Genomic DNA, 9,917 nt, shown 5'->3' on the forward strand with positions numbered 1-9,917 from the left:
AATTGTCAGTAAGATACAAATTCATCTTTTTTTCGGAAGAGTACCCCTTACCGGAAGTTTCTTTTCTTTTTATAATGCAAGTTTCCTGTTGTTGAAGTTGTAGATCACGTAAGTTTATTATTTGTAAACTAGAATCTGAATTCATCTAGACGTGACGTATCTTCTTTTTTTATAAACGGTATTATTATAAATTGTTTAGTGGCTTTGATTGCTTTAGCTATTGTATTTGCAATATGATTATTACGATATACTTGGTTTTGGATGATATAACCTTAATGTTTTCATAAGTGTATTTCACTGCGAAATATTTTTTCTATTACGTACGTAAGAAGAGTTTTATATGGGAAAGTTATTTTAGTTTATACTATTTGTTAAATCAAAAAAATATATATGTATTGTCATTACGCCATTGTTTTAATGTAGGTTAGTTCTTATTTATTCAACCTGTAATTGGGCTTCCATTACGTGACGGGCCGCTTGCACAGTCGTGACTTCAAGTAAACTAAGGGATGTCACTATCTTATTAACCTGCAAAGTTTTTGCTTAGGTTTTACTTATTTTATTACAAGCTCCCGTATGAGTCCTCTCCTACTTAATCTTCCACAGTTATGATTTTTTATTTCCTTACTGCCCTCGCCCTTCTCACTATTTTTACCCGGTTAAGTTCATTCCACTCCGTAAATAAATTCTTTCTTTGTGTTTTATTATGCACTCTTTGTATCTTCCACTCATGGTCTCTCCATTTTGTTTCATTTTTTGTATATCCTGTTTCTCAGATTTCCCTACCCCCCCTGCTCCTTGGTCACCTGAACAGGTGTCTGAGGTGTGTGTTCACAGACTCGAGATGGGGCGAGTGATCCGTGCACAGCGTAAGGGCGCGGGGAGTGTGTTCAGGTCACACACCAAGCATAGGAAAGGTGCCCCTAAGTTGCGTTCGCTGGATTATGCTGAGAGGCATGGGTACATCAAAGGAGTTGTGAAGGTTAGTACTCATTTCGCACAGGCAGGTTATAAAGTCTTTGTGATTCCAGTTGTTTCTTTAGGTATAGAAATTTTTTGAGTCTGACGGAACAAGAATGTATGTTTGGAAAAGTGCTAGATTAGAGTGCAAAGGAGCAAGTGGTGCATTGTTGCCCTTTGCTTGCAGGACATTATCCATGACCCTGGTAGGGGGGCGCCACTTGCCATGGTCCACTTCCGGGATCCGTATCGCTTTAAGACGCGCAAGGAGTTGTTTATTGCCCCTGAGGGAATGTACACTGGCCAGTTCCTCTACTGTGGCAAGAAAGGTGAGCACAGTCTTGTACAATGTTGGTCATTCTTTAATGTTGAACTAGGAGACAGTTTTTTTTTCTTCTGAATTTAATATTTTACTTATGGTTAACAGGTGGAAATGCTTAGGTTTAGTCCTAATGATTTTGGTTATAACTTCCATCTTTTAACTTCTAGTTCATCACCCACCAATAGATGTACATAGACTTGCAAAGATTTCTTGCGTACAATTACATGCGATGTTCAAACAAAAAAATAAGTTTTTGTTCTGCAAAGTTTATATTTATACAATACTTACGAACATACGAATATTGAAATTATAAAAAATCTCTGCATTGAACTTTGGATGTTAAAAAAAGATTTAAAATCAAAATATTTTATTCACAAATTCAACACATACACGCACGCACACACAGGAGTTTCTCTATTTACTCTGTAAACAGTGTTAATTCCTACCGGTTTCGGAGATATTACTGTTTGTAGGTCACGTTTGATAGCCTATGCAATGAAGCAGCTGTCATCGTGTGGTTTAATTGCGTTGCATAGGAATGTGTATATTTTGTGTTTGGACGTTGTGACTCAATGGAACATTAATAATAATGTAAAGAAAAAATTATGCAAGTCCCTGCTGTGCATTAAAGCCAAGCATACAGATTTTTTTTTTTACCAGTGTGGTAAAAGTAAATTTTTCAGAAACCAGTAGAAATTTATAAATGCTGTTTTCATGGTAAGTAGAGGAATGAGTTTAATGTTAAAAGAGACTTATTTTCAGAATTTAATTTTTTATTACGGAAAAGCCATGACATAAGAATATTACCTAGTTAGTTTTCTTTTTTCACCTGGCCCCCCTCTCCTAAAATGTTTGCCAATTGCTGGTGGGGGATGAGTCAGTAGTTTAAAAATGTTTCTTCCCCCCTCCCTTTTTTTCTATTACGACCTTATTCTCAGTAAACATTATGGGTTGTAACCACATATTTACTGTATTTTTTTTTATTGCTGATGTTGGTACGTTCAAGTTCACGTGTTTTAAAGTTTATAATTTTTTTGTATAATTTTAGAATGTATTTGTTAAGAAAAAAAAATTTATTCAATAATTGAGTAACATTTTATTGTTACATGAAAATTAAATAAGTATCACAGTAAAGCCAAATTCTTCCTTTCTTAAAAATGAAACTTAAGGGGCCCTCTCATTGGCTAAAATTTTACTCAATATTTTGAAGGTGTCATGTTTTTACAAAAGTATTGAGAGTGTGAGGAAATATATTGCGCAAAAAAAGGGGTGTTCCATATTTTGTGGCGTGTTCAAAAGTTTTCTGAAAGTATAGAAAAGTTTTGCGGGCCCGTCAATATTTTATAGCACGAGAGTGCCGTGTGAGGGGGCTGACAAAATATTGGCGCAATATTTTTGTGTAGTGTGAGGGGTCCAGACCATTCAATATTGTTGTACAAAAATGAGCTCAACAATTTTGCACAAAATATTGAACGAAATTTTTGCCAGTGCGAGGGCCCCTTTACCTGTAAATAATGCAGTGAGCTCGGGCGTGCTTGTAAGTGCGCGTGTGTGTGTGCTGCCCGCAGCCAACCTGCAGATCGGGAACGTGATGCCGGTGGGCACCATGCCCGAGGGCACCATCGTGTGCAACCTGGAGGAGAAGACGGGCGACCGCGGCCGGCTGGCGCGCGCCTCGGGCAACTACGCCACCGTCATCGCCCACAACCCGGACACCAAGAAGACGCGCGTGAAGCTGCCCTCGGGGGCCAAGAAGGTCATCCCCTCCAACAACCGGGCCATGGTCGGTCAGTGTCGTCCCCGGAGCCCCCAAACTATACTACTAATATCACTCGTAATATACGGAAAAAAACTAACTAGCATACTAGTTAAAATATATATATATCCGGATTTCAGGAACTTGCAGCACTTGTTTACGACTTGGCTTCTTTTTTTAACACTACAAGCGTTTTTAAAACGCTTCCTCTGATCGGAAAAAAATGACATGTCTGCGTTCTCTTCGGTGAACAATTTAGGAAAAGCGCATTCTCACTATCTGATGGTAAATTTTCTTTTTTAAATGTTTTCAAAAAATTTTCATCTGTTCGTCTGTGTTGCGCTGTGCACCCCGTATAAAAATGTAGCCAGCACTGGTTGGCATCATTCGTGTGTTGCTTCCCGTGTAGAGCGCGCGCTCGTTGTCGAATATCGATATTTCACCGATTGCATGCAACGCGTGCACTCTGTCTAGAGCAGAGTTAACTACATTTGATAGCACGCACTCTTTCGCGGTCGATGTGTGCGACGACGACGGTAATGCGGGTAGTTCCGGTTCACCTTCGGGTCACGGTTTTAGTTTTTTTTTTTTTTTATATATACAGTTTGAACAAAATGTTTTTGTTGTATGATTTATTAAATTGTTTACATGCTTTTTTATACTCTACTTTTTAAATAAATGTACTTCAGTGAATAGGTTAGGTTTTTATGAATAACACAAAAAAAAAGTTGTTTTATTTTCCTCTTAAAAATTGCATCCCTACTTTTAAAACTTGATTTTAGTATATAGTATAAAATGTGTGATATTTATTTTATAAAACATGTTATTTGTGGTGTTGAAACATTTAACCCTTTAAATGTTTGTATTGTGAACCAAGTTTTAGAAACACTATAAATTGTAATTTTGTTGACACGGTTAGGTACTTACTAAAAGTACGAAATGTTGGGGAACTTCGTAGTAGTTGTTTTTGTTGAATTATTTACTTACTTCTTTTTCCCCTATTTTTTTTTTTAATTCTATAGAATTAATAGTTCTTGAGAATTTTATTGGTCATGCTCTATTAAAACATGTAAATTTAAATCTCCCTCTAAAGCATTCTAACTGAATTTGACTATAAATAATAACTATGCATGTTGCATTCATTGCCGGACTACTTGTTGAAGTATTGTCTTGATAGGACTGGGATGTTGTGATGATTCTAGAGGTGACTGAATGTTGTGAAGTTATGCATTCTAGAGGCTCTTTCTGAACATCCTACAGCAAATATCAGGCAAATTATTATTGCTGTTTAGGTTGACTTTGGTCTTTTGTTTTTGTATGCATAAAATTACTATCATAAGAACATAATGTTCTCATTTAGACTTTTTTTGAGTGAGAGAAGAATGCTTTACATATTTTTTGATTTGTTACTTTTTGTTAACAGAATTAGATAGGCTAAAGACCGTTTAAACCAAGATGGCATTGTTTGGTTCCTATCACTATCCATAACTGCATGCGTATGCAACCCCTATTTTGACTGAAGAAGAAAAAATTGCATTGAATCTTGTAAATAAGCTGAATATTTTTCTGTTATTTGTAAAAAGACAAATGTGTGTGTGTACTTAGGTACGTGCATGAGAAGTTATACTTCTTTGGCATCATTAAAAAAGAAAAAGTTTTTAATTGCATGCAAATAATTCTCCATGGTAGCGTTAAACGTTTAACGCTACCTTGTTGGAAGTTGCACTAGAAGTATAACTTCAATAGGTACATCAACATATTTTGAATCACCAATAAAATCATTCCAATATGATAATATGTTTGTACTAGCAAGGTAATATGAGTATTGATGGCAAAATCCCTACAATATATCACACACCCATTGATTTATACAAGCACTTACAGGAGACGTTTTATACCTGTTGTTGAATTTGAAGTATATGGGGGGAACGTTAAATAGAGAATTTACGTTACCATGATGTTATGCTGTCTAGAGGCTCTTTCTGCATTACCTTAAACTGCTACGCTCATGTGATGTCAAGTTTAATGGTTGTATGTTGATGTAAGCCCTGGGACATAATGATGATTCTAGATTCATACTAGTACCATGATGTTATGTTATCTAGAGGCTCTTTCTGAATGTCCTTGAACTTCTACGCTTTATGGTAACAATTTTAATGTAGTGGTAGGAAAGTCAGTCCCTCATTTCTTTGGTTGACCAAGGGTCTGTTAGAATATGAACTAACAGATTGGTGAAAGTTCATGTAAGGTGGTTTAAAATGTCTGCATTGGCGCCTAGAGCGACTACGTAAACACTATTTTTTATATTATTTTTTTATGCTGGGTTGTAAAATAATTGCTGTTTTCATTTATGGGGTGATAGAGAAATTAAATTTAAACTTTTGAGATTTAAGTACCATCATTCTTCTTGTTTATTCATTTTATGTGTGGGCCACAAAGTCATGATGATTCTAGATTCAAAACTGAATGCTGTGAAGTTAAAACATTCTAGAGGCTCTTTCTGAACTTCTGTGCCCACGATGTACTATGATTTTTAAGAAAAACTTTTCTCAAAATGCTAAAGAAATCGAAAATAAATGATGTAGGATGAGACATCTGTTTGTGTTTGTTAATGTTTTGCAAGAAAATTGAGGAAACTAACAGTTTTTACTTCGAGATTAGATTTGTGGTAATTATATTCATAGTAATGTATGTACCCAAATGTTATGGAATGCACTGTAATCTTAAGCTTTCTTTTGTCATGTGAAATATTTTTGTTTCAGATAGTTAGGAATTGGAAGAATTTAATATAATAAATTAATCACTAATATATTCTAGAAAATACTGGTCTTAAGAGTACCTCAGTTTACAGACCATTATTTGTGCTCTACAAAACAAAACAAAAAAGTATTTATAGATTAATTTTTAATTTCAAATTAATTAGACAAAGATAGTGATCTCTATAGAAAATATGTAGCAATAAGTTACCTTCCAACCGTAATAAAAATGTGTGTTAAAGAGTTTTTTTCTTAAAATATATTTTAAAAAATCTATTTAAGTGTAATTAGCTTTATAATAATGTATCTGATATAATTCCAATTTTTTTATTTGTCTGTGTTACATATCTAGTTGTCATCCCATTGATTGTATTTGTACAGCAAAACCCCTTATTTGCACTATTCATGGGGACAAAGTAAAAAAGTGTAAAAAGCGGGAAAGTGTAAATAAAGGGAAAAGTATAAAAAGGAGTACAGTTTACCTTATTTAGAATTTTTTTCCTTTTGTTTAATAGCACATACTACAATGCAGGTACAAACACACTAACAACAAATTTTACTTTAGTATTTAATCAATTATTAATTTACCACATTTGACAAAAATAAATAAAGAATGAAAGCCAAAATGTTTTTCTGATTACTTCCTAAAAAATAAATTTGAAATTTTCTTCTGCTTGCTTTTTTAGCTGTTCAAGGAGATTATTTGCCTCTCCAAATTATAAATACAGTTGCAACCGGCAGGGTTTATAACAAATACGGGCTACATACACATTGCTCACAGTAAAAAAATTTTTTAAGAAAAGGCCGCAAATTGATGAATATTTACCGTCAATAGCGCGCCAAACGCGGAGAAAGGTCATTGTACTCGGTCAGCTGCTGTAACGACGCGGCGGCGCATGCGCACTCTATGCTCCGCCCAGACTCATGACGCCATCAGCCGCCAACCAATAGATGCGAGCTTAGCGGAAAAAAATATAAGCTCCACCTCCCGTGTACCAATTTTATCCAGTTCTAATACCAGTTTATTGGTATACGCACCAGTTTTCTCGCTGCCGTGACATGTTCAAGTTTACGTTTATCATGATGTCTTGATACCAATAATTAATTATTTACGATCCCCAGAAATAAATGGTTAGTTTAAAAAATATGGCGTCAACTGTACAATACTTCCCAAATTATAAAAGACGTATAAAACAGTTACCAAGACACCGCTCATTTTATCTTGTGAAGTTTATGTCTCGTACCAGTATTTCGGCTAAGTTGTGACATAAATACAGTAACAGAACTTACAAGCAGCCATGTTTGTACATTCATGAGTTTACGTTTTTCCCTCGTGCATTTTAGATTGTCTCTTGCTATAATTACTCGTACTTTTACACGCCTAGGCTTAAATTATTACATGTTTAGAAATAAAAGCAACTTTTCATGTTATAAAATATGTATATTTTGCTATTTAAAATGTTCATTGCCTACTAGCTCCACGGTATTTTCTGGTTGTTTATGGTTGTTACGTGACGTAAATAGCGGGATTGATTCGATTTTTGAGACGTAATTCGCGGGAAAGTATTGTATTGGACTATATGGGAACCAAACGGGACCTGAAGAATATAGTGCAAATAACGGGAAAACGTAAATAACGGTAACGTAAATAAGGGGTTTCGCTGTATTTGCAAAATCCCTGCTAAGAATATTCTTGAGGTATTTAAGACTTATTAACAGGGAGAGTTAATCTGTGCGGTGCCCGCTAATAATGTTTCGTGGGCAAGTAAGTGAAAGAGTGAGGACGACCGTGCGCAGGTGTGGTGGCCGGGGGCGGTCGTATCGACAAGCCCATCCTGAAGGCGGGGCGCGCCTACCACAAGTACAAGGTGAAGCGCAACTGCTGGCCGAAGGTGCGAGGAGTGGCCATGAACCCCGTGGAGCACCCCCACGGCGGAGGAAACCACCAGCACATCGGCAAGGCCTCGACGGTGAAGCGGGGCACCAGCGCCGGGCGCAAGGTGGGGCTGATCGCGGCCAGGAGGACCGGCCGCATCCGCGGAGGCAAGACGGACACCAAGAAGAGCGACGACTAGACCTTTCCGGCTGTCCTCCGCCGTGTTTAATAAAGTTCTTCTAAACCTACAGCAGTCTCTCTCTCTCTTCTCTCCCAGCCCTTCCTAACCCCGGGGATTCAGTAACGATGATGATCAAACCCCAATTTTAAAATAAGCCAGCCGTTGATGTAGTTTCGAGATAGAAGTGAAGGAAACTGAATTTGGTGGAACATCGCAGCTAAGTTGTATCGGTGAGTTCTGACACTGGTGGAATTCGTGAGGCGAAAGTTATATTCCCGCACCTTCAGAAAGTCAAAATGCCAGGTCGTATCTGGAAAAATTGTGTATCTTGCAAAATTGTGCAAAGGATATTATGTAATGGTTGGAAAATAAACTGGAAATTATGGTTAACTTAAAGATAAAAAAATGGTCATATTAATTTATATATTCTCTGGTGTGGAAACTAGGCTTCTGTGAATGATGATTTCTTTATTTTGTTTTAATTTAAAAAAAAAATTCTAATCAAATTTAAACATGGACACAGTGAAACTTTATTTTTGCACTTAAATGAGTACATAAATAATTAATGCTAACTAGTAAAATTAAAGAAAATTAAAAACCTGGCAATGCATATTCTTGAATCGCTAAAATTGTAAGTTTGAAATTTCAGTAAATCCCTGCTAAGAAGATTCTAAGGGTACCTACTCAAAAGTTACCTACTTAAAAGTAATTATTGTACATATTTGTGGGTCAATTTCTGAAATTTTTTCATTCATGCAGGAAATTAACGAAAGGTTTTACTGTTTGGTTGATAACTATTGTACACAAAAATTTAGTATTTTGAATATTGTTTGTGCTTTACTCCAGAAAATTTGTTAAAAACAAAAAGTGTGTGTACTACGTTTGAAACAAATCTATATTTTTCTATAAACCTTATGTTCTTAGCATTATACATTTAACACTGATCATTAAAAAGTTTTATGAATGTTCCACATGCAGTATCTTTTTGGTAATGAATTTTAAAAATGTTTGATTGGATATATCAAAATTTGTAATTACAAGCATAGTTGTAGGGGGGTTGATTCTGGGGTTCAAACCCCCCAAACTTTTCCAATATTCAAGAACATTGTGAACGCTCATGTCATTTAAAGCTCATTGAAGTTTTGCACCGAGTGACGAGTGAGATTACGTCAGCAAGCAGCCCAATTGGTAAGCAAACATGAACAAAGTGGTTGGTTTGTGATCGGTTAGTCTAAATTTTTGAATCATGGTGGTTGGTCTATGGACTAATCAGTACAATTCAACTACCATTATGTTTTTGTTTTGTTCAACATAAGTGCGCATTATGTAGCAGTAGTGATTGCTGCAGTGAACGTAATTTCATACAAAACTCCACAAAACTTAAAACATGAAAAAACTGTTTTTGGTCATTATGTTTATAAATTCAGATTCAGTCGTTTCAGTATTGTACTTAAAACATGAAGATGAATGTTCGATGATTGTGAGATGTGTAATTTTAAACGACTGTTACAGACATTGGAAAACTGAAACTTGAGTTTCCCTCAGATGAAACTGCCATATTGAGCGAGAGTGTGGTGTGGTGTGTTTGCGTCAGTAGCTCAGTGGCCTTAGCTCAATGTGTAGGTGTTCATATTCGGTAGATCAATCATAGCTAGGTGGTTAAATGGAGTGCACATATTTTTTTATCTTCTACGAGCAACAAGTTAAGAATTTTGGCCCTGTGATTGTAAATACATCTTTGGCTCACCTTTGCTAAAATCTTTCTAAATTGCAACCCATGAAAGAGAGGTTGGGTTCAAAACTTATTTTTTTTTAAATCCTGTTTTGCTGCACTTAAACAGCCCCCTACAATCAAATTATACATCAATTGTGTTGTCTTGCCAACATCAGCTTATTAGGGATGAGTTTCTGAAGTGCCTACTTATGTCTGTCAGGTGGTTAATTAATTTTTTGGTAACTAGTAGCAATTTACTTCTTTTGTGTAAATTTTTTTATTAGGGTTTTGTAGTTATTTAAATATTGTATTGGTGAATTGAAAGACCCTGCATTCAAACGTATAATAGCCC

General features: G+C 35.8%; 1 protein-coding gene across 4 annotated transcripts; it reads left to right on the top strand.

Annotated features, from left to right (window-relative positions):
• LOC134537525 (large ribosomal subunit protein uL2) lies at positions 1-7,918 on the top strand. Of its 4 annotated transcripts, none has more exons than XM_063378045.1 (5): positions 1-108; positions 838-982; positions 1,148-1,289; positions 2,851-3,069; positions 7,592-7,918. In XM_063378045.1, exons 2-5 carry the CDS (start codon positions 845-847, stop codon positions 7,867-7,869), a joined length of 777 nt encoding a protein of 258 aa, XP_063234115.1. In that variant the 5' UTR covers positions 1-108; positions 838-844; the 3' UTR covers positions 7,870-7,918. The 4 variants fall into 4 exon arrangements, with proteins under 4 accessions (XP_063234115.1, XP_063234117.1, XP_063234116.1 ...); XM_063378047.1 differs by having other exon boundaries at positions 62-108; positions 815-982; XM_063378046.1 differs by having other exon boundaries at positions 65-178.
• The last annotated feature ends 1,999 nt before the right edge of the window (positions 7,919-9,917 follow it).

Source organism: Bacillus rossius, chromosome 12, assembly GCF_032445375.1.
Source record: "Bacillus rossius redtenbacheri isolate Brsri chromosome 12, Brsri_v3, whole genome shotgun sequence".
NCBI lineage: Eukaryota > Metazoa > Arthropoda > Insecta > Phasmatodea > Bacillidae > Bacillus > Bacillus rossius.

Excerpts from the sequence above, each read along its gene's own strand:
- LOC134537525 (XM_063378045.1), top strand. The coding sequence starts at position 845 with ATGGGGCGAGTGATCCGTGCACAGCGTAAGGGCGCGGGGAGTGTGTTC. Across the intron at positions 983-1,147 it reads ACATCAAAGGAGTTGTGAAG|GACATTATCCATGACCCTGG; the intron begins GTTAGTACTCAT and ends CTTTGCTTGCAG. Across the intron at positions 3,070-7,591 it reads CAACAACCGGGCCATGGTCG|GTGTGGTGGCCGGGGGCGGT; the intron begins GTCAGTGTCGTC and ends GACCGTGCGCAG.